The sequence below is a fragment of the Cryptomeria japonica genome, chromosome 5 (assembly GCF_030272615.1).
Source record: "Cryptomeria japonica chromosome 5, Sugi_1.0, whole genome shotgun sequence".
In the NCBI taxonomy this organism is placed as follows: Eukaryota; Viridiplantae; Streptophyta; class Pinopsida; order Cupressales; family Cupressaceae; genus Cryptomeria; species Cryptomeria japonica.
This window is the reverse complement of record NC_081409.1, coordinates 686,793,314-686,818,302: the sequence shown is the minus strand read 5'-3', so window position 1 is coordinate 686,818,302 and position 24,989 is coordinate 686,793,314. Positions and strand designations below refer to the sequence as shown.

Genomic DNA, 24,989 nt, shown 5'->3' with positions numbered 1-24,989 from the left:
TTTACAATGACATTTTGTTAAACGGCAACCGAGAGTTTGTCGGAAGGATATTTTCTGTAGTGGGAAAATAGCGTAGAAAAAAAGAATTGAATTATAATCTGAAAATTGTTTGACGGTAGATTAAATCTGTTTACAGAAGTGTGACAGATTTTCCTTAAATTATAGAAAGAGACGTGGAAAGATAATTATAATCTGTGAAAAGGAAATAAATGATTGATTGATGGATGACTATTTGTAAAAAAATTTACTGTTCATTGTTTGCCCAAAACCCCATGTTTTTATAGGGAAGTATGAATTAGAAGCATGAGGGTGTGTTTTGATTCTTGCATTTAAGTGCTTTGGGAGCATTCACAGTCAAAACCCCGTTCATCATCATTCTTGCATTGATGATGTTGTTTGCAGCATCAGGGTGTGTTTTGGGAGCATTCACAGTCAAAACCCCATTCTCAAGCTTTGCCGAAATGCCGTCCACATTCACATTTTCAGGCAGACGGAATTGCCTCATAAACCGCCCGCTCGAACGCTCAACAAGGTGCCACTGATCCGTCTTTTCTTCTTGTTCTTTGTACCTCTTCCCGCTTATTCGCAGGGTATTCTTCTCCACCAAATTGATTTTCAAGTCCTCCTTCCTCAGTCCTGCAATCACCAAAAAAAAATTAGAATCTTTAAGACACACGGCTGCAATGGAAATGATAAACCCTGGAAAGAGGGGCAAAGAAATAAATAATTACGAGGCAAATCGGCGGTGAAGACATGAGCTTCAGGAGTTTCCTTCCGAGACTGTTCTCCCATGGATCCCATGCGCTCATGCCTCTTCCTAAAAATGGAGTCAAAGACATACTTTTCGCAATTAAAGATACAAAGAAGTCGAAAATTACAGAGCTTGTAGATAAATTGAATGTTGCTGATTATCTCGACGATGATCGGTGAGAAAGATTGGTTTCAATTTATACATAAGTGGGGAGAATTCCAGAGAGATCGAGATTTGGGACGAAGGTTTGGTAGACAGAGTCGGGATAGTTGTGGATTGCAGGAGAAAAAGTTTGGGGATAAAGGGATATGATTCCCCATTAATGGGGGACGCCTGACACATTTCTGAATAAAATAGGGGGATAAAGGGATATGATATAGTTTTTCTATTGTTTTCTTTTTAAAGATGTTTATAAAGAAATTTTAGGTTGCATTAGGCATCTCTATTAGTTTTCTTTTTTATTAAAAATCATTTTTTAAAAAAATTTCATTTATTTATTTTAATAATTATTATAATGGGCTCCTTCCCTACCTACCTCCCTACTTCCCTCTCTTTACAAATTGAAAATTAAGATTATTAAAAATTTGTAATTAATCTCACAATATTCTTTATTATTGATGGAGAAATTTAACAATTATATATATCATTTACATTTACCTTTGATGTCTTAGATGTCCTCATGTTAAACATTGTGAGTTAAGCTAGCAAATACTCACTTCCAAACTATGCACTCTCATCAAATGAATACAACATGACACTACTAATCATACCTAATCCTAACTCCAAATGCATATCCCAAAACATATCCTAACACTATTAGTAAGAACATGATGCATTGCCTCCCTTGTTTAAATAAGATTTGATATGTAAATATCACCAAAAAAATTTGACACGCATATTTGACCGTCAAAATCAGACCACATTATTAACTTAAACATCGAGTTGAAGTTGTCAATCCATAATTATTTATTTGTCCAAGCAGTTGGTCACATTGGAGTTCAAGTGCATGCTCGAATCCAATTGATGAAAAAAGGGGATTGAGAGTTAAAAAAATTATTCTAATATTTGCAATACAAACACAAAAAGGAACATATCTTTACTATTAAGTTTACTAATGGTTCCCTATAGATCAACCAAGATGCCAGTTTGTAAACATTCTATAAACACTTTAAAAATATTCTATAGATGAATCTGCTAGTGATTACCCCTCCCTAACCTTGAGGAAGGTGTGGTTAATTACATCCCCCCAAAAATATACTTGAAACGTGATAAATTTCTTAGCCGACTTCTTTCCATAGAGGAGATTGATGAAAACCTTCAATGCATGCCTATGGAAAAATGTCTAAGAGCTAATGGAATTCTAATTGAGTTTTATAAAGTTTTTTAGCCCTAAATTCAATAAGATTTTTTATAGTGTGTGCATTGAAGGAATTGAAATTGGATCTTCAGGTGTTGTAATTAATGAATGGCGCCCTATTACACTTGATAATACTTCTTATAAAATCATTACTAAAGAGCTACCTCATAGAGTCAAATAAATCATTAAAGAGATTGTACAACCAAAGAAAATTGTCTTACTAGGAAGAAGATTCTTCCTTAAAATTTTGGCTCTTACTTGGAAAACTACTAAGTAAGTACAATAAACTGCCCAAGATGCAGTAATTATTAAACTACATTTTGATAAAGCCAATTATCACATTCACTAGTCATTAATCCTTAAAATAGTAAAATGGCTTGGCTTTGGAATCAAGTTCTATGAAAAAATTAGGCTATTCATGGATATTAATGCCAAAGTTGTTAATGGAATTGTTTCTCCCTAATTTCCTCTACAAAAACTCACCCACTAAGCTTTTTCCCTTTCTCCCTCTACATTCATCCTTGTAGTCAATGCTCTTGATTATCCTTTTGAACACGTGCTCTCGAATAAGTTTGTTTATATCAGCTTATCACTTCTAAGTTCTATTAAAGCCCTCAACTCTCACTTTACCTCATAGAATCAAATAAATCATTCAAGAGATTGTACAACCAAAGAAAATTGTCTTACTAGGAAGAAGAATCATCCTTGAAAATTTGGTTCTTACATGGAAAACTACTAAGTAGGTACAATAAATTACCCAGGATGCAGTAATTATTAAACTTCATTTTGATAAAGCCAATGATCACATTCACTAGTCATTAATACTTAAAATAGTAAAATGGCTAAGCTTTGGAATCAAGTTTTGTGAAAAAATTAGAAGGTTATTCATGGATTTTAATGCCAAAGTTGCTAATGGAATCATTTCTCCCTAATTTCCTTTACAAAAACTCACCCACTAAGCTTGTTCCCTTTCCCCCTCTACATTTATCCTTGTAGTCGATGCTCTTGACTATTCTTTTGAAAATGTGCTCTCCAATAAGTTTGTTTATAGTTTATCACTTCTAAGTAATATTAAATTCCTCATCTCCCACTTTATTGATGTCATGATACTTCTCATCCAAAATTTAACTAACTCACACATTATTTATATATTGAATCTATTTTGTACTCTGTGACCGTTGGCCATGCATAAAACTAAATTTATTATGACTTGCCCTATCCATGACCTCTTTGGATCCTTAGTGAGTGGTATGAAGTGGAGAATTTGGTTGTATCACTTGATAAATAGAAATTCCCTTTGACAATATTGGAGTGTCTCTCAAAGAAATGCAAAAAAAATCATAATCAAGAACAAATTAATTAATTAGGCCGACTGATTTTTATCCATGGTTGGATGAATATAAGTGGAAAAAAAATACTCTTATCCATTTAAATCTCTTCATGTTGGTTTTCTTTATAAACTTTCTACAATTAGTTGGTCCATTGATGAAGAATTTCCTTCAAGCCAATTGGGGTAATAAAAAAGATCTTCCTAGAACTTCATGGACCCATTTCATCTAACCAAAAGATAGATGGATTTTAGGAATTATCAACATGTATACCCAAGGCAAATGTCTTACTACAAAGTGGATTGTTGAGGCTTTGGATCGAGAGGCCACTTGGAAGAATTTGATTGGACATTGTATTCAATATACTACTAGTAGGTGATCTTGGGCTCTAGTCAATTAGGAAGACAAGCTTCTTCTTATACACTTTTTTAAAACCTATGGGACTACTTCTCTTAATTGAATTTGGTAAGCATGGAAAATAAACTTGATCTTCTTTGAAAAAGATACCAAACCTTGAGACTATTTTTTTATCATTTATTTAGGTTTCTCTCAATAAATTCTCATCATGCCTTCTCTATTACTTTGAAATTCACCTCGATCTTCTTTGAAAAAGATACCAAGTAAGATGTTTTTTGGTCCATTGAGTCACTGGGGTTTCCTTTAACTATCTACCTATTCTAAGCTTTCCAAACTCCATGACCCCAAAAGTCCGTGTTCCCAAAATAACTACATTATTTCATCATACTTTCAAGTTGTCAAATTCTTCATTTCCATCATCCCTTTTAGGCATTCCTCCTCCATCTTCTCAATACCCGCAACCTCAGGAATGTCTATAAAAAAATGTGTAATTTTTAACCCATCGGAGTTTCATAAATCTTCCTACTTGGTACCATTTTCAAGCATATGCTATGAATTCTTCCTGAATCATTCCCTTCATTCATTCCAAATTCTTTTGATTCATTTCATGAGAGCTTCAAGGTTTTGCATCCTTTCCTACCTCCCATCCATTCTTGATCCCCCAAAATTTCCCTTTTTTGTCAAGGGTTGGACTTTCAACCTTTCCCTTGACTTAGTACCTAACCAACCTTTCCCCCATCTCTTGACCTCTCAATTTCTCATTTCCCTTTACTTGGTACCTACAATCCTCTATTAATTTAAGAAGTGGTGTCTTAGGATTCTATTTATACAATCAATATCTAGTTTTGTCCCTTTGAGCTCTTTTTGTGAAAATTGGATTTCAAACATTTTATTAATGATTTTTTATGGTGAAAAAATAAGCTCATGACCTTACAAACACACACACACGTGTGTGTGTGTGTGTGTGTGTGTGTGTGTGTGTGTGTGTGTGTGTGTGTGTGAACATGTATATCTATATGTACAAACACAAACACGTATGTGTGTGTAAGTACGCACAATTATAAACAAGCCTTAGTATGTGTAGACACCTAAACTTGTCCTACCTAATTAAATAAATATTTTGTAGTCACATAAATCTGTCCACTTAATTAAATGAATACTTAGTATTTATTTGATTATTTAACCATCAATTAATAATTAATTAAATTAATATTTAATTAATTCATCTTAACCCTCTTCTCCTATTAATTAAATAAATTATTCAATTTATTTGATTTAATTCACTTAACCAAATTCATACCATTAATTAAATAAATAAATCATATTTGTTTAATTAAATCTTCTCTCACATTTAAATAAATATTTATTTAAATCCCCCAAAATCCCACCTCTCACATTTAAATAAATTAATATTTATTTAAATCCCCCAAAATCCCACCTCTCACATTTAAATAAATAAATCATTTATTTAAATCACCTTTATCCTCTACCCACTTGTATTTTCCTACAAAAGCAAGTTGCACAATTATTTTAAATAAATAATTTATTTAAAACGCCTTTATCCTCCACCCACTTGTATTTTCCTACAAAAGCAAGTTGCACAACTATTTTAAATAAATTATTTATTTAAAATCCTATTTATCCTCACCCACTTGAAACCTTTAATGGTTTCCCTTAAAGTATTCAAACTTGATGGCTTCCTTCTATAGTCTTCTTAAGACTTTAATGGTTTTTCTTAAAGTTTTCAAGCCTTTAATGGTTCCCCTCAAAGTCTTCAAGCATTTTAATGCTTTATCTTCCTTTTTCTCATTTAAATAAATTAATATTTATTTGAATATTTATCCAAATACAACTTGCACACATTTATTGAAATAAATGAATTTTTATTTTAATAAAATCCTATTTTCCCTCACCCACCAAATCCACTTGCAAAATCTAATCCCCTTCTAGATTCTTCTAACCCCTTCCTAATTAACTTAATCCATCCCCTAATTATTGTCACATTCCTAAGCAAAATTGAGTCACTTCTCAAAGCCTAAAAGTCTTTGATAACCATTAAAGGCTTTCAACCTTCAACCACTAAATGTCTCAAAGTCTTGGATAACCTTTGAAAGCTTCCAACCTTCAACCACTTAATCCACAAAGTCTCCAATAACCATTAATGGTTACCTCAAACCCTCCCACATGGTTAAAACATTTGTTTTGACTCAACCTCTACCCAACCCAAGGGTCTCATCAAGCCTTTAATGCTTTGACCATGATTATCTCTTAATCATTTGTACAAAGGTTTATCCTTGCATTAACTCCTAATCCAGTGGGTAATCCTAATTTAGGCTTGACCCTTACCTTCTAGATAACCATGAGGTCTCCTCAGGCATTTAATGTCTCTAACCTCTTCTCTCAACCCAATCTTATGTTGACACTTGTCACCATTTCATTGGTGCAAATTGTGCACATGGATCCCCAACTTTCAAGCTTGACCCTTGATTAAACCTTTCAATCCTAGCCATCCATTGCTCCATTTTTCCTATAAATAGAGCCCATTCCTTCATAATCCAGATCCTGAAAACTTGTATGCATTTAGGCTATAGACATTTTTAGAGAGCATTTAGCATAGCATAACTAAAATCTTGTCTTTTTGGTAAAATCAATCATTTTAGCATCAATAGCATAGTATTTAGCTTTTCATTTCATATTTGAAGTTTAATATTAAATCTCAATCCTCCATAAGCATCCATAGTGCAAAAAGCTGCTGAGAGCTACACTATTTTGGAACTTGGAGAGGAGAGGAACAAGGGAGAAGGAACTAAGAGTATGTTAGGAGGTATTTGGAGATGCCTCATCATGTTTGCTTTGATAGTTAAATATGCTTGCATGCTTGTAGTCTCTCTTTTGGTATGCCTTTTTAGATTAGTTTTCGATTGACTAACACTAATGTTTTGTGTGTTTTTGTGTTATTTGATCATAGACTAATCTTGTGCCATTTAGGAGGGCATCATATTTTATCTTAGGTCTTCTACTAATTAAATAGATTATTTATTTATTTAATTAATTCACTTATCCGTTTCTAGCCTTCCCTTATTTAAATAAATTAAGTAAATATTTTATCTATATAATTGGTCCCACTACCTTTATTAATTAAATAAATCTTTATTCATTTAATAAATTCATTATATTTTTCTTTCTATGAGACATGTCATTTATCTCTTATTTTTCCTCTAACTACCCCTTTCACATTTTATTATTTTCCCTACCTACCCTTTAATCCTATTTGACCATCTATCTTCTCACCTCTGAATCCTATCCTTCCATTTCCTAAGGCGTTCTCTATATATGAGAATTCCTTCATCCTTTCACACTCCTAATATAATCAATCCAACAATATTTATGCAATCAAGCGACTTTACAACCATAATATGCTCTTTGTTGAGCTCTTGTGCACAATACAAAATCTAAGAGAAAATATATCAAACAAGATCAATGGAGATCAAACCCTACTTGGCATTTGAATGGTATTATTGTTTCAATTTGTTGGTTTGCATGTTATTAGGTTTCTTCATTGGTGTATGGTGAATGTTTTCTTGTAGAACTAAGGTTTAAATTGTGGTTAGATCTTTGTGGTTTTGCAACAGTTTATCATTATCATTTTTCACCTAACACAGTATGTAAACTTAGTTAAAGGTGTGTGTGTGTGTGTGTGTGTGTGTGTGTGTGTGTGTGTGTATTTACACACACATACACGTATGTGTTTATTTACACATAATTATAAACAAGCCTTAGTATATAAACTTGGTTAAAGGTGTGTGTGTGTGTGTGTGTGTGTGCGCGCGCAATATGAATATATTTTAATACAATAACTCTAAATTGAATATTATTATAATGTAAATGTATGTATATGTATATGTATATGTACACACACACCTATGTGTGTGTTTATATATGTTGGCATTATAACAAACAAGGAGAGATTGTTGGCATTTCAATAAGGATATTGAGAAGATTGTTGATGATTATAGATAAAACTGATCAAAGATGTTTTACTGTCTTAATATTATTATTTTGTCATTGATGTCAAGAAATTTATTTTCTAATTCAGTATGATGTTGCCATATCTTAAGAAGTATGATTTGATGAATATAAAGATGTCGGTAAAAGACACAGAAAGAATATGATGAATAAGGGGAGAAATAAGTTATTCAATGGGCAACTATTACCAAGTTAGACAATGATGAGATCATGATGTTTAGATTGTTTTGATATCATACATATGTTATTGATTGTAAGGTTAATACTATGCTATGTTATCGAGCAAAGAACCTAGTCGGTAAACACTAAGGAACCTAGTCAGTAAACCCTAAGGTTATCGCTATTGGTTAATGAAGGTGAAATGTCTACCGAATGAAGTTTAGTATTTACCGAGTTGCAACCGAGTAATAACAAAATGCATTAAATGAATAAAAGCATTATTTAATGAAGGAAGCTAATGAGCTGGCTATGATTAAATGATTGGTATGTTGTGAATGAAGTTTGTTAAAGAATCTATGGCAAAGGAAAATTGGCAGGAAGATCTACAGATTAGATTGAACCACAATACCCTAGCACAAATTCCAAGAAATGTATGCAAGTTCCAAGGCGGGGTAACACATTTTCAGATCGGCGAATACATTGAACCTGGACATAGTTTGAAGATTTGATGGCTATGATTGATCATGGGAAATGTGATCAAGGAGATTAAGCGATTGGCAAATTGTTTATAAATAGGGAACTGTTGATAAACAATGTATGCGGGCAAGTGTATGCATAGGGATGCTACATAGTGATTACCGAGCACTGAAGCTTGAAGAACTATTCTGTATAATAGAGTATAGAGCCCAGCAAATGGACAAGATGAGTCCTATATTGTATTGAGCAAATAATAATCTTCTTTAGCATTTTAGATGTGAAGTTGCAGATAGATTTTTATTACTGTTATTTTGTGAAGTGATAGAAAATCTCTTAACCGAGTGGACTTAACAGTCTTATTTGTAAAACCCTCTAGCAAGGTGACATTCTGATTGAGTGTTTGAAATCCTTTAACAAGGTCACTTCTAACAAGGTGAAGATCCTAACAGATCTGAGGTAAATCCCTTAACCAGGTCACATCTAGCAATGTGTTTGTAATCTTTAATAGGATTTGCTTTTAACCGAGCATACTCTAGAAGTGTATATTTCTTAGTGGGTCCGAAATCCCACAGTGGTTTTTCCCTATTTGGGTTTCCACGTTAAATCTGGTGTTATGAGTGTTATGATGTTTATATGCTTTTGAGTTTGCATGTTTAGCAGTTTTGGATATATTACTAAAATATATATTACCGAGGTTGAATCTGATGTTTTTATGGAAGATTAAGTTTGTATGATTCACCCCCCCCCCTCTCATCTTATTAGCTTGGCATCTGTACTTACATTAAGTATCAAAACTATCAATTGGTATCAGAGCTTTGAACTCCGGAAGAAAAAGTTTAAAGGTACTTGAGACAAAGATCCAAAGATGTATAAGAGGAATGCACCGAAGTTGAACAAGTCAAGTTTCTCTACATGGCAGAAAAGAATGAAGTTGCACCTATCAGGAATTGGAGAATATGTTGTATATTATCTGGAGAATGATTTCATCACACCGAGCACCTATCTATTGACAATGGAAGAAATAAAGGCAAAGCAAGAACATATCCAAGCAATGATTGAAATAACATCTGCATTGACTGATTCAGAGTTTAATGATCTAGAAGGTTGCAATGATGCAAAGGCTATGTGGGACAAGCTCATATCAGTGTATGGAGGAGATGAACATGTTCAAAGAGCAAAAGTGGATAGTCTAAGAGGACAAATTGAATCTATGAGGATGAATGAAGGTGAGAACATAACCCAGTACAGTACAAGACTAAAGGAGATTGTCAATCAAATCAAAGGAGTAGGTGGAACCATTGAAGAAAAGGACATAACAAGTAAGTTGTTAAGAACCCTTCTACTAGCTTATGCAATCCGAGTCTCTACAATTAATGAATTGAGGTCTGTACCAAATATGCCAGTCTCTTTAGATGCTACTATTGGTAAGCTACATGCATTTGAGTTAAGTAACTTTGATAACAGTGGGTCATTGGTAAATAAAGTTGAATCTGCATTTAGTTCTTTTCATCTTGATGAATCTAATGATTACAATGAAAGAAAGTATAAGTACTCTGAAGGAGATCACCGTGGAGGAAGTGAAAGATTTCGCAAGAACATGGAGGAAGTACACAAACTGTATGAGGAAATCAGAAAGCAAGAAGAGTTTGAAGCACTATTAGCCAGAAGGTTACCGAGAGGCAAAGGTAAGTATAAAGGAAAACTACCTTTTAAATATTTCAATTGTGATAAGATATGACATATGGCTTCTAACTGTCCTGACAAAGAATCTACTGAAAAGAGAGATTATCGAGATGTTAGACAGAAAGATAATCATTACACAGGACACCGAGACTTCAGAAGAAGAGATAGAAAGACATGCTTAATAGCTGATGAGGAATCCAATGATGATAAATTAGATGAAACTGATACAGAGGAAGTAGTTTATGTGGCTATCAAAGATGGATTACATGAAGAAAGGTATGAAGAAAAAGCCCTAATATCTCACATAAATACTAATGACTCTTGGATCATAGATAGTGGATAATCACATCACATGACAGGTGATAAAGACAAGTTTGTTATGTTAGAAGACTATGGCGGAGGCTATGTAAGATTTGGTAATGATGCACCATGTCTAGTAAAAGGTAAAGGATCCATAACACTTCTTGACAATGCAAGATGCAATGATGTTTATTGGGTTAAAGGTTTGAAATACAATTTGTTGAGTGTAGCATAGCTAAAGAACACAGGTTACTGAATAGAATTTTAGAAAGCAATTGTCAAAGTTCATGACAAGAATGGAAAGTTAGCTGCCATCGGGACACAAACAAAAGGTAATGCATTTCACCTTCACTCAACTCGGAATAAGTGTCTATATGCAAAGATAGATGATACCTGGTTATGGCATAAAAGGTTTTGTCATGTAAATTTTGATAATCTGATCAAAATAAGCAAGAAGCACCGAGTAAGAGGTCTACTGAGTCTTGAAAAACCTGAGAATGCTATGTGCCGAGGATGCCAGATGGGTAAAATGACAAGATCAAGCTTTACAAGTAAGTCTTACACTTCTAATGGAATTTTAGATCTTGTGCACACCGACCTTTTTGGTCCTATGAAAGTTCAAAGTCATTATGGTGATAAATATTTCATATTATTTGTGGATGATTACTCAAGGATGATGTCAGTTATGTTTTTAAAAGAAAAATCAGAAGCTTTTCAAATGTTTATATGGTACAAGGCAAGAGTTGAAAATGAAATAGGAAGACAACTGAAATGTCTTAGATCAGATAGAGGAGGAGAGTTCACATCTGATGAGTTCAACTTATTCTGCAATGATCATGGTATTAAAAGACAAATCTCTGCACCAAGAACTCCACAACAAAATGGAATTGCTGAGAGAAGAAACAGATCTATTATGGATTGTGCCAGAACCCTAATGATTGAAAAGAAAGTACCATAAACATTTTGGAGAGAATCAATAAACACAGCAGTTTACACCCTGAACCGAGTACAACTGAAGAAAGGTACTTTGAAGACACCATATGAAATCTGGTATGACAAGAAACCTAATGTAAGTTATTTTAAAATCTTTGGAAGTAGATGCTATGTACACAAAGATGATAGAAATGGCAAGTTTGATCAGAAAAGTGAAGAAGGAATATTTCTTGGTTATTCTTCTAGAAGTAAAGCATTTAAATGTCTGATCAAATCATCTAACAAAATAGTAGAAAGTGCAAATGTGAAAATCGATGAATTTGCAAAAAGAAATGATGAAGGAAATTCCAAGGAACCAGAAGATTATAATGAATTTGTCTATGTTCAACCGACAAGTCTTACCGAGAGAACTGTTGAAGAAAATTAAGAGAATATCTAGTTACCGAGTGATGAAGAAGATCATACAAAGCCTACCGAGCCTGTATTAGCCAAGTATGTCAGAAGACATCATGCATCAAGTCAGATTATAGGAGATAAGGATGATCCAGTGATGACAAGGAACAAACTGAGATAGAACACATGTCTGATATCTGAATTTGAATTGAGAATAGTGAAAGAGGCATTTAACAGTGAAGATTGGATAAATGTTATGACAGAAGAGATTGATCAAATCAAGAAGAGTGACACATGGACACTAATCCCAAGACCAAAGGACAAAAATGTAATTGGTACAAAGTGGATTTTAAGAAACAAGTTGAATGAAAAAGGAGAGGTCATTCGAAATAAAGCTAGACTAGTTTGCAAAAGTTATGCTCAAGAAGAAGGAATTGATTATGGTGAAACTTTTGCACCTGTGGCTAGACTAGAAGGAGTAAGAACATTGTTGGCATATGCTGCTTACAAAAATTTCAAGATATATCAAATGGATGTCAAATCTGCATTTGTGAATGGTATATTAGAAGAAGAAGTTTTTATTGAACAACCTGAAGGATTTGTTGAAAACAAGAATGAAGATCAGGTATGTAAATTGAACAAAGCTTTATATGGTTTGAAACAAGCACCTAGAGCATGGTATGGAAGATTACACTCTTATTTAATCAAGATTGGTTTTATAAGAACAAGTGAAAATAGCAATATGTACATGAAGAATGATGAAAATGGAATATTGATCTCAACCATATTTGTTGATGATATTATATTTTGTGGAAATGACTCTCTATGTAAGAACTTTGGAAATGAAATGAGCAAAAAATTTGAGATGTCATTAATCGGTGAGATAAAGTATTTTATAGGTTTATAGATACTGCAAATGAAAAATGAGATTTTCATTACTCAATCCAAGTACATAAAGGAAATCTTGAAGAAATTTGGAATGGAGGATTCAAAACCAGTGAGTACTCCAATGACTACTGTAGACACTTAAAATTGTCCAATCTAATTAAATAAATATATTTTTAATTACTTTAGCCTAATTCATCTATTAATTAAATAAATCCTTATTTATTTAATTAATTCATTTGTCCTCTTCTAGCCTTATTTCTCATTTAGATAAATACATTTATTTATTTAAATTTTCCTTTTTCTAAATTAAATAAATATCTTATTTATTTAATTATCCCACTTCTTCTATTAATTAAATAAATCTTTATTTATTTAATTAATTCATTAACCTTTTCTACCCATGACACATGTCATTCATCTCTTAATTCATACACTACCTACCCCTTTCATTATTTTATTATTTCTTTTACCTACCCTCTAATCATAGCCGACCTCCTTTTACACCTCTCAATCTTATCCCTCCATTTCATATAGTGTCTTCTATATAAGGAGATGCTTCCTTCATTATCAAACCCCCCCATTGACTACTTGACTACACTACGCTTTTGAACATAAGCGATCCTACTTGCAACCACATTCCGTTCTTTGTTGAGCTCTTGTGCACATAAAATCTGAGAGCAAATATATCAAACAAGATCAATGGAGATAGGAATAATGGAGATCCAAACCCTATTGGACATGTGATGTTATAATCTTTGTGATTTCATTTGATTTGCATTGTCTTAGGTAATCTTCATATGTTATGGTGGATCTTTGTTGTTGTTAGGCTAGGGTTTTGTGGTTGAATTCATTTAGCCTTTCAATATCGTTATTATTGTTATCCATTTTCACCATAAACAACTACCAACTGCAAATTATCAAAGAATGATGAATCTGCATCTGTTGATGAGACAATTTACCGATCCATGATTGGAAAGTTGCAATATGTTGTTCACAACAAACCAGACATAGCACATGCAGTAGGTATAGTTGCAAGATTCTCTGCAGATCCTAAGGAAACACACATGACAACAATCAAGAGAATTTTTAGATACTTGAAAGGCACTGAGGATTATGGCTCAGTATATCAGAAAGGAAATGACTTTGATTTAAAAGTTTATACTGATGCTGGTTGGGCAGGTAACATTGATGACAGGAAAAGCACAAGTGGAGGAGCTTTCTTTTTAGGAGAAAGACTTGTGAGTTGGCTTAGCAAGAAACAAGGATGTGTTTCACAGTCAATAGTAGAAGCTGAATACGTTGCTGCAGCATTGAATTGTACCAACATAGCATAGATCAAACAACTGTTGGAAGGTATAAATGAGAAAGTTACCAAGCCAGTAACTATATTCTGTGACAATACTAGTGCCATTAACATTTCAAAGAATCATGTTATGCACTCTAAGACAAAGCACACCTCTATCAAATATCATTATCTTAGAGAAGAAGCTCAAGAAAAGAAAGTGGTGTTGGAGTATGTTAGCACAAAGGAACAAATAACAGATATCTTCACCAAGCCACTGCCAAAGGACACTTTTGAGTATCTCAGAAGTAAGTTAGGTGTCCTACCCCTATCTTCTACTCACTGACCGAGTTCGGTGAAGGCATCAATTCGATGACTCTATAGAATATCTTTAGGAGTTGATGTTGATTTACACACTTTAGGAGGTTTTCTAAAGGTGTGCAGGAAACAAATACAGGGAACAAGAATTGAAGACAAAATGCTCTGACCGAGACTAAGTTGATACATAACAGCAGGAATTCACTTTATACAGGAAGAAATTATGTTTTAGTTCTTTACTTTTTGGAATTGTTGTCAAAGGGGGAGAAGACTGAAGAAAAGAAAAAGAAGACCGAAGAGAAAAGAAGAGAAGACTAATGTATGGGGGAGAATTCTGATGACAGAAGGCAAGCACTTCAGCATTTTAGAATCTCACAGCAATCCGAATCAATTAGGTCAAATCAATTGGTTTTGCCATCAATGCCAAAGGGGGAGATTGTTGGCATTATAACAGACAAGGAGAGATTGTTGGCATTTCAATAAGGATATTGAGAAGGTTGTTGATGATTATGAATAAAAATGATCAAGGATGTTTTACTGTCTTAATATTATTATTTTGTCATTGATGTCAAGAAATTAATTTTCTAATTTAGTATGATGTTGCCATATCTTAAGAAGTATGATTTGATGAATATAAAGATGTCGGTAAAAGACACAGAAAGAATATGATGAATAAGGGGAGAAATAAGCTATTCAATGGGCAACTATTACCGAGTTAGACAATGATGAGATCATGATGTTTAGATTGTTTTGATGTCATACATATGTTATTGATTGTAAGGTTAATACTATGCCATGTTACTGAGCAAAGAACCTAGTCGGTAAACCCTAAGAAACCTAGTCAGTAAACCCTAAGGTTATCGCTATTGGTTAATGAAGGCGAAATGTCTACTGAGTGAAGTTTAGTATTTACCGAGTTGCAACCGAGTAATAACAGAATGCATTGAATGAATAAAAGCATTATTTAATGAAGGAAGCTGATGAGTTGGCTATGATTAAATGATTAGTATGTCGTGAATGAAGTTTGTTAAAGAATCTATGGCAAAGGAAAATCGACAGGAAGATCTACAGATTAGATTGAACCACAATACCCTAGCACAAATTCCAAGAAATGTATGCAAGTTCCAAGGTAGGGTAACACATTTTCAGATCGATGAATACATTGAATCTGGACAAAATTTGAAGATCTGATGGCTATGATTGATCATGGGAAATGTGATCAAGGAGATTAAGCGGTTGGAAAATTGTTTATAAATAGGGAACTATTGATAAACAATGTATGTGGGCAAGTGTATGCACAGGGATGCTACATAGTGATTACCGAGCACTGAAGCTTCAAGACCTGTTCTGTATAATAGAGTATAGAGCCCAACAGATAGAAAAGATGAGTCCTATATTTTATTGAGCAAATAAGAATTTGCTTTAGCATTTTAGATGTGAAGTTGTAGATAGATTTTTATTACCGTTATTTTGTGAAGTGACAGAAAATCTCTTAACCGACTGGACTTAACAGTCTTATTTGTAAAACCCTCTAACAAGGTGACATTCTTATTGAGTGTTTGAAATTCTTTAACAAGGTCACTTCTAACAAGGTGAAGATCCTAACAGATCTGAGGGAAATCCCTTAACTGGGTCACATCTAGCAATGTGTTTGAAATCTTTAATAGGATTTGCTTTTAACCGAGCATACTCTAAAAGAGTATATTTCTTAGTGGGTCCAAAATCCCACAGTGGTTTTTTCCTATTTGGGTTTCCAGGTTAAATCTGGTGTTATGAGTGTTATGATGTTTATATGCTTTTGAGTTTGCATGTTTAGCATTTTTGGATATATTACTAAAATATATGTTACCGAGGTTGAATCTGATGTTTTTATGGAAGATTAAGTTTGTATGATTCACCCCCCCCCCCTCTCATCTTATTAGCTTCTGTACTTACATTAAGTATCAGAACTATCAATATATATGTATGTATACATAAGCATGCATGTAAGAGTAGAAATGTAATATGTATTGTATTAATCGTTATTAGAAGAACATTTCAGTGAATTGAAACTATCAAATCTATTTAACAAGTCTATTTTTATTGAATAAAATGTTTTCTTTAAAAAATAGTGAAAGTAATCATACGGCATTATTTTCTTGTTACTCTTGAAGTGCTACCATTGCTATGTGAATGGTATTTGATATAAAGAATCATTGTTTATATCCAATTTCAGATAAAGGTGTAAGTGAACATATAAGCACATAACATTTACGTGTATATTGTATTAAATCTTTGACCAAAGTAATACAAAATTAGTGTTTCTATTGTTGGTTCAGAATGCTTTTTATTATATTAGCAAGGAGAAGGCCCTAAAACTATAAAACAAAAAAATCAAAGTACAACATCAAAAGAGATGGCATCAAACAACTAGTCAAGAAACCCCAACCCATTGTTCCTTAGAAGTAATAAAAAATTAACATGACTCTATAACTAAATATACTAATATTAACTAACCACTACCTTCCAAGCATAATAAAAGTATTATGAGTATCTATAAGACTAAGAACTTTAACAATAGATATAGTCATCATAAAAGTCTGATTTAAGGGGCATGCAAGCCTCATACTATCATATATACTGAATCGTTCATCTACTATCCTAAGAAGAGTGTTAAACAAAACAAAAACTAAGCATAACAGTTTAATCATTGTTGATCATACTCCAATTTCATCGAAGCATGTTAACCTAAATCGCCTAGAGTATCAATTAGAGTATCAAATAGATAGACTATGCCTAGAAGATAGATCTTTCGATTCAAGGTCCCAGTTGTGACCAATTCTACCATGCATGTGTGTTGGTATGTTGTAACCTAGTTGTTACCAATTGGATGTAATCAAATTTCATGCAATATAACTATCTATTCTGCATTGCCTCCATCATATCTGTGTGTTTCTGTTGTGTTTACTTTTGCTAATCGGTCTAGACTGATCTCCTTGAGGTCCCTCCTCACCAGTGACTGCTTCAAGTGGTATCAGAGAGAAGTTTTGTTCTGGAGGTTGCATGTCCTAAAATTTTGTTATAGGATGGCGGATTGCGGATCCAACCTGCAATTACAGAAGACTAGCATGAATCAATGGCCCGAAGAGGAACTAGGAATGGTGGAGCGTGTGGGAATACAAACCCTACTATGATGGAGATGTTACGAGGAATAGCAGCTCGGGTAGAAGCCGTGGAGATAGGCTAGAGAAGAGACTGACATATTGAATATGTAAGCGAAAATGAAGGAGAAGAAGCCCTGACAGAACACGTGAACCTACTGGTAGTTGATTTGGATGAAGAAAGGTTTGTAATGGTTTTGAGTAGGGCGAACACTAAACCTCATTTTACCCACCGGAATATGATGGGAAGTTAGATTCGAATGAATTGATGGATGGATCTCGAAGATGGAGAAGTATTTTTATTTTGAAAACACTGTAGAAGAGAGGAAGGTGAAATATGCATGTATATGGTTGAAAGGTCATGCATCTCTTTGGTGGGAGCATTTGCAAGTTGATATACAAAGAAGAAGTAAAGAAAATATTAAGACATGGGATCAGATGATTGCTAAGTTGAAATCAAAACTTGTCCCGATGAATTATCAATTGTATTTGTTTCAGAAATTTCAGAACCTGAGACAAAAGGAATCCAGTGTGAAGGAGTGCACCGAAGCATTTTACAAGTTGAACATCAGATCCGAACATGTTCATGATGAAGTTGAACAAATTGTAAGATATTTGAACGGATTACAGATGTCTATACAAGATGAACTCAGTATGATCAAATTGGAGAGTGTTGAAGAGGCTTACCAGTACAAATCAAAATAAGGACAAGGAAGTGAGGAAAAAAGGTATATCATACCGGAAGGATGATAAAAATTTCTACCAGAATGAGAACTTTTGAAGACAAGACAATAGGACATTTAGAGGAACTTGCTTTAAGTGTGGAGGAGAAGGATATCATGCATTTGAATGCAAGAAGATAGAGGCTACCGGAAAAGCAAAAGTGGTTGAAGAAAACTCCACCGGATCAGGAATTAAACCAAAAGATGGAGAACTGTTGATGATGAAGAGAGCTTTTTGTCATATCAGAGGAGATGAAGAACCCTTGCAGAGGAATAATTTGTTCAAAACCAGATGTAAGATATCCAGTAAGTATTGTAAAGTTGTTACTAATAGTGGTAGTTTAGATAATCTTGTTTCGGAAGAGATGGTGAATAAGTTGAAATTGGAGAGATTGAAACACCCTAAACCTTATCAGATAGCATGGATTCAGGATGAACATAAGTTGTTAGTAAGTCAACAATGTTTGGTAAAATTGAGAATTGGGAATTATCATGATGAAGTTTTGTGTGATATTATGCCTATGGATATTTGCCATCTTTTATTGGCAAGACCTTGGTAGTTTGATAGACAGGCAATACATGATGGGAGGAAGACTACATACACTATTGTGGCCAATGGGATGAAGTAAACCTTGTTACCTTTGGAGGAACCTTTGAAGAATGAAGTCTGTACAAATGCCAGAATCTATTTAGTAGATGGAAGGAAATTCACGGATGGACTGAGACATGAGAATGTGTGTTTTGCCTTAATTCCTAAGAAGACTGAGAGACTAGAACCGAAAGGACAGCACCCGGAAGAGATAAGAGATTTGCTGATAGAATATGAGGACATCATTTCAAATAATGTACTTGATGGATTACCACCTGTTAGAAGTATTAGTCATTGCATGGACTTGGTTCCCGGAGCTAGTTTGCCTAACAAAGTTGCACACCAGTTGACACTAGCAGAGAATGAAGAACTGAATAGACAAGTGCAGGAGTTGTTGAAGAAATGTTTGATCAGGGAGAGCTTGAGCCCTTGTGCAATACCAACAGTATTAGAACCTAAGAAGAATGGAGAATGGTGGATGTGTACCAATTCAAGAGCAATAAAAAATATCATAGTGAAATACCAGTTTCCTTTCCCTAGGATGGATAACATAATGGATTAGTTGAGTGGAGCAAAATACTTTACAAAGATAGATTTGAAGAGTGGATATCATCAAATCAAGATCAAAGAAGGTGATGAGTAGAAGACAACATTTAAGACAAATGAAGGTCTATATGAATGGTTGGTGATGCATTTTGGATTGAATAGTGCACCAATACTTTCATGAGGCTGATGAATGAGGTATTGAACAAATTCTTGGGTAAGTTTGTTATTGTGCATTTGGATGACATTCTAATTTTTAGTAGAATAAAAGAGAAGCATTTGTTGCATTTAAGACAAGTTTTACAGAGGTTGAGAGAAGAAAAGTTGTTGATCAATATCAAGAAGTGTACTTTCATGAAGGATGAGTTAGTCTATTTAGGATTTGTGATATTTGAGGATGGTTTGAAGCTGGACCCTTAGAAAGTGAAAGCCATTATTGAGTGGCTTACACCGGAAATCATTGGAGAGGTAAGATCATTCCATGGATTGGCTAGTTTTTACCAGAAGTTTATCAGAAATTTCAATTGAGTTTGTAACCCTATGACTGAGACCACGAGAGGAGATCAGAAGGAATTCAAGTGGACCACCAGAGCAAACAAAAGTTTTGAATTGTTGAAGTAGATAGTGACTAAGCAACCTGTGTTAGTTTTACTAGATTTCAATAAGGTATTTTGAGTGGATTGTGATGCAAGTGGAGCAACAATAGGAACAGTTTTGAGTCAAGAAGGGAGAGAAGTAGCCTATTTTAGTGAGAAATTGAATGATGCCCGGAAGAGATATTCAATGTATGATCATGAATTTTATGCCATAGTTCAAACCTTGAAGAATACTACTTGTTGCCTAAGGAGTTTGTGTTGTATACAGATCATCAAGCTTTGTAGTATTTGAACAGTCGGAATAAGTTGAATCAAAGACCTATGAGATGGGTAGAATTCTTGTAGAGTTACACCTTTGTGTTGAAGCATAGAAGTTGGAAATCTAACAAAGTTTCTAACTCATTGAGTAGGAGAAGGAATGACAAATACTAAGAGGGGGTGGGTGAAAGTATGCCAAAAATCTTTGCACTTAAACACTTTACAAGACTGACAGTAAACTGGTAAAACAGTTTAGTAGACAAACCGATTAGCACACGTGCAAACCAAATAGAAAATAATGCATTCACCCACAAAAGCAAAAAAACCATAACACATGAGATTTTGACGTGGAAACCCAAATGGGAAAAACCACGGTGAGATGGAACTCACAAGTAACTATTTGCAGAATAGGAACCAGACTAATTAAGGTCTTACAATGTTCTTTACCAAAACAGATCCTGTTAGGAATCTCAATCTCTGTTAGGAGATAAGTCTGATTCAAGACTACCTTGCTAGAGGATTTTAGATCCACAGATGTGAAACACCTTGTTAGAGGATTTACAAAAGGCTTTTGGGCCTACCCGGTTAAGGGCTACAGACTTGTCGAAGATGTGAGTAATCAACAAGTGATTGATCTAGCTAATAGCACAGACTACTTGGTTAGATCCTTGATAGCTCGTTCCTAATGCATTCCCACATTACTTCAGTCTTCTACACATTCATACTCTCTCTAACTCCTCAACCACCTTAAACCCTAGTAGCAATATCAACTTTCGCAACAACCACATCAACAACCTAAAACCCTAGACATGATGTCCTTATAAAGGAATCTGTTTTCATGTTAGTCCAATAGGATTACAATCCAATTCCCTAGGTTCAATGAACCTGGACATACTTGGTAACATGAAACAAAAAGAACAGTTAAAGTGTCAACACCGTCAAACAATCGGTGGATGGTAACTCATCACAAAATGTCGGTTGGTAACTCATCACAGAGTATTACCGGTTCATACAAAATGCTGGTTCAAGCAAAATGTCGGTTGCCGGTTTGACAAAATGAAGACTGAGAAGTATGTGTTATGCCACTTTGATCCTTTGTACCGCTTGAGATCCTCGAACCGCTTGGGGTTAACATGCCGCTTCAGACCGATAAACACATTCTGCAAAACACCAATAGTCTAATGACTATAATACAACATACCGGTTGTAATATATTTCGGTTGAGCTTAGGCTCATACATATAAAGAAGATCTCAAGGCAAGTGTGTCTCCATCAATGACAATCACATCATAAACATCAAAAATGCCAACAATCTCCCCCTTTGGCATTGATGGCAACACTTAGGAAAATAAAATTTTGACATCTAAGTGTTTTACAACAAAATCATGCCATTAGGAAAATTGCTCCCCCTAAGCATATACATTATCCCTTTAACAATACAATGTATAACTATTTTGCACATAGAGATATCAGAGCATACATCAAAATTTTAAATACCAGATACTTCTCCCTCTTAGAATACTTCTCCCCCTTTGCCAACAATGACAAAGTATAGCTGAACAACCCCTATTTTCATTTGGTATTAAAATAATAAAAGTTTATGACAATAAGGAATAAAACTTGTCAAAAACATATTTAAAGTACTGCAAGAATTGTTTCATAGATAAAGACCAGGACTCAAGTAGGGAGGTGGCTAATTCTTTCTCTGTCTGCATCTGGGAGACATGTTCTTCCATGGCATCAATTGTGCTCATCTCCTGTGTCACAGTTAAGGCATCCAGATTTAGATAGCACTTCTCAAGAGTTTGCAGACATGGGAGTAGAACCAGTTGTAGCTCCTGCAAATCTCAAGACCAGGTGCTGATCTCATGCTCCATTTTTGTTGTCTGGATGTGAAACCGGTGAATGGTTTGCCCATAGGCTGTAATGGAGTCATAAGGTGGCTTGAATGTGCTCATGTAGGACTGCAAGTCAGATTGAAGCTTTTGCTTTTGTGCAAGCACATCGTCACAGAACAGATGGGGTTGGCAAATCTTGCTGAGTAGAAGATTCCCCTCATCGAGAGCATCCCTTATATCCTTTTGTGCTTTTTGGAGTTCAGTCCGAAGCCCATTTAACTTCTTCACCAGAGCAATATTTAGAGCCTTTTGATGCTCTTTCTTAGCATTTGCCTCTGCTACCTCTTCTAAGCTCTGCACTTGATCATCTACTACTATGCATAGGAGCTTTAGTTGTGCCAAAGATGAGTCGGTACTGGGGAGGTTTGTACCGAGTAACAAACCGGTAAGAGTGTCCACCGCAGCTTGAATCATATCTTCCTCCTTCTTCCTCCTTAGCACCTCAAGGTGTTCTTGAGCAACCTTGATGCTCTGCAGTAGCTCCATTTCACTTGTAGACTGGAGGTCAATGGGACTGGTAAGGTCAGCCGGTTTGGCTTGACTACCGGCTGCCTTAGGTGTCTCCATCTGCATGCTCTTTGCCGCTTCACCTGCCTTGTCCTCCTCTATTTTCTTCTTTGCCGCTTCTCTTCTCTTTTCCTCTTCCTTCTCTTCCTCTTCCTTCTTCCTTTTCTTTGTTTCCTTCGGCTTCTCCTCTTCCTTATCTTCCTCTTCCTTCTTCTTTACTGCTTCCTTTCGCTTCTCTTCTTCCTTTCTCTTTTTCTCATCCTCTTCCTCTTTCTTCTTCCTTGCATCTTCTTGTTTCTTTTTCTCTTCTTCCTCTTCTTTTCTTTTCTTTGCTTCTTCTTTTCTCTTTTCTTCCTGTTTCCATTTCTCCTCATCTTCTTCCTTTTTCTTCTTCTCCGCTTCATCCTTCTTCTTCTTCTCCTCTTCATCTTTCTTCTTCTTCTCGCCTTCATCTTTCTTCTTCTTCTTCTCCTCTTCATCTTTCTTCTCCTCCGCTTGCTTCTTCGCTTCCTCCTTTTTGTCCTTTGTTTCCTTTAGCTTTACTTCCTTTTATGCCTGCTTCTCCTGTCCTATGACTTCCAATGGTGTAACCTGAGCATCTTCTTCTCCATCAAGAGCATCGACATCAATAGTGTCGATAGGTTCAACAACTGGGTTTCCTTCATCATCAAATGCTTCATCCGATTTTGTTATTACCGGTTCCTGCTTAGCATTTTGGTTTGGCTTCAGCCACTCGATGCATTTTCAGAGCTTCTAGAGTAAGGGTGTGTGTATTCTTGAGCACTTCTTTACCCTTCCCTTCAAGTAACAGGAGTCTTCTTCTTCTCATGAAGAAGAGGCCTTTGTATTTGTTCATCACTTCAAATAGTTCCAAATTTGATACATCAAGAAAATGTTCAGCAAAAACTTTTTCTCTCATTTCTTGTTCCTGCTCTATGGCAATGCACCATTTATTGTCTAAGGATTTATACAAAGAATCTGGTGTCTCAGATCTAAACTCTGAAGGTGACTGGTCATTAACACATAAATACTGAATTATTTCTTTTTCAACCGCTTCCTTTTCATCATCATTAAAGTCATCAAAACAATCAATCAAATCATTCAACACTTTTCTCCTAATGTTTTTGATAGTTCTTTGACAATGTGTCAAAGGTTTGTAGGAGGAGATGTCAATATTTACCGGTGCCGATGATGCCGGTTCATTCTTTGTCTTTTTCTTTGCTTGACGTGTCTTCTTTGGTTTTTCCTCAGACATAGTTTCTTCCAAGTCTGGAGAGGTATTCCTTGTCTTCCTCTTTCTCTCAAACACTTTAGCAGGTGCCGCTTCAGGTTTCTTTTTAGCCAGTGACCGCTTGGTCACTGCAGGACTGGCTGTAGTAGCCAGTGCCGATGCTAAAGGCACTATTTTTGCCTTCTTCACTGAAGGTTATTTTCCTTTCTTTGCTGAGGGTTCCTCAACTAGTGTTATCCTTTCTAGGTAGGTGCCGGTTCTTTTTGCTTTTGGATCAAGTGGTGAGGCGATAAGGGTAGAGGCATATTCTTCCAGCATATCATTCATTACCTCATAGCCCATAGGTTGCACTTCCTCCTGTCTAGGTTCAACAGCCTCCATTATGCATTGATCCACTTTAATGGTGAAATAGATATCATCTTCATATTTCTTGACAATATCACTTGATATTCTCACCCTCTGACTCATTTTGCGTCTGAATTCATCAAAGTACTTGTTCAAAACTTCAAGGTAACTGGTTCCAACTACTTGAATGCTTTCCTTGATTTGCTTGGTTACCGGTTGGTCAGTAGACCACTAGACATCACCTACTCCTGGAAATTAGCCTTAGAAGTAAAAGAACAACCCAACCAGTAGTTGTCCAAACTTGAACCTCAATGCATTATCCTGTTTGATCGATTTAAGATTCAATAGGAGTTGCCTTTGCATACTGGTGCATAGGTCAAATGATGCGTCCTCCTTGATCATCCGGTAAGCGGCATTTACCACTGCAGGAGATACAGAGTTAATTCTACTGGCTGAGAACGTCTGGTATCCAATCACCATATTCACCAGATCGTCCTTGATAGAATTGACGATCATACCTCGTGAGTCGCTCATTGAACTGCTGAGCTTGGACATTTCAGTTTTTCTTACCGTCCTTAGGGCTGGCACATCCCCTGTATTGCAGAAACCGGTGATGGCATGAATTGCTTGTGGTGTTATGTCATGCGTTCTTTCCAGGTACATCTTGTCACCATGAACTCTTCTCAGAACGATCCTAATGTGATCATCTGTGAAATCCTCCAGGAAATAAAAAGCATTGTGGAGCTTCTTCCTCTCCAAGATATTATACTTCGGTTTGATCTTTTTATCTTGTCCACAGAACAAACCTAGCTGCGAGTGAATTGCTAGAGACCCTAGGTCTTCTATTTTACAATCTATGTAATCTGAGATTCCCTCTTCTACTATCACACCAGCTCAAACTTGTGATA

At 35.1% G+C, this 24,989-nt stretch overlaps 1 protein-coding gene across 1 annotated transcript in view; it reads right to left on the bottom strand.

Annotated features, from left to right (window-relative positions):
- Nucleotides 1–295: 295 nt before the first annotated feature.
- LOC131876069 (18.1 kDa class I heat shock protein-like) overlaps nt 296–24,989 on the bottom strand; it is an 84,717-nt gene continuing 60,023 nt past the window's right edge. Inside the window, exon 3 of the mRNA XM_059220846.1 lies at nt 296–636. Within this exon, the coding sequence (XP_059076829.1) occupies nt 296–636 (341 nt within the window). The remainder of the gene's footprint in view (nt 637–24,989) is intronic.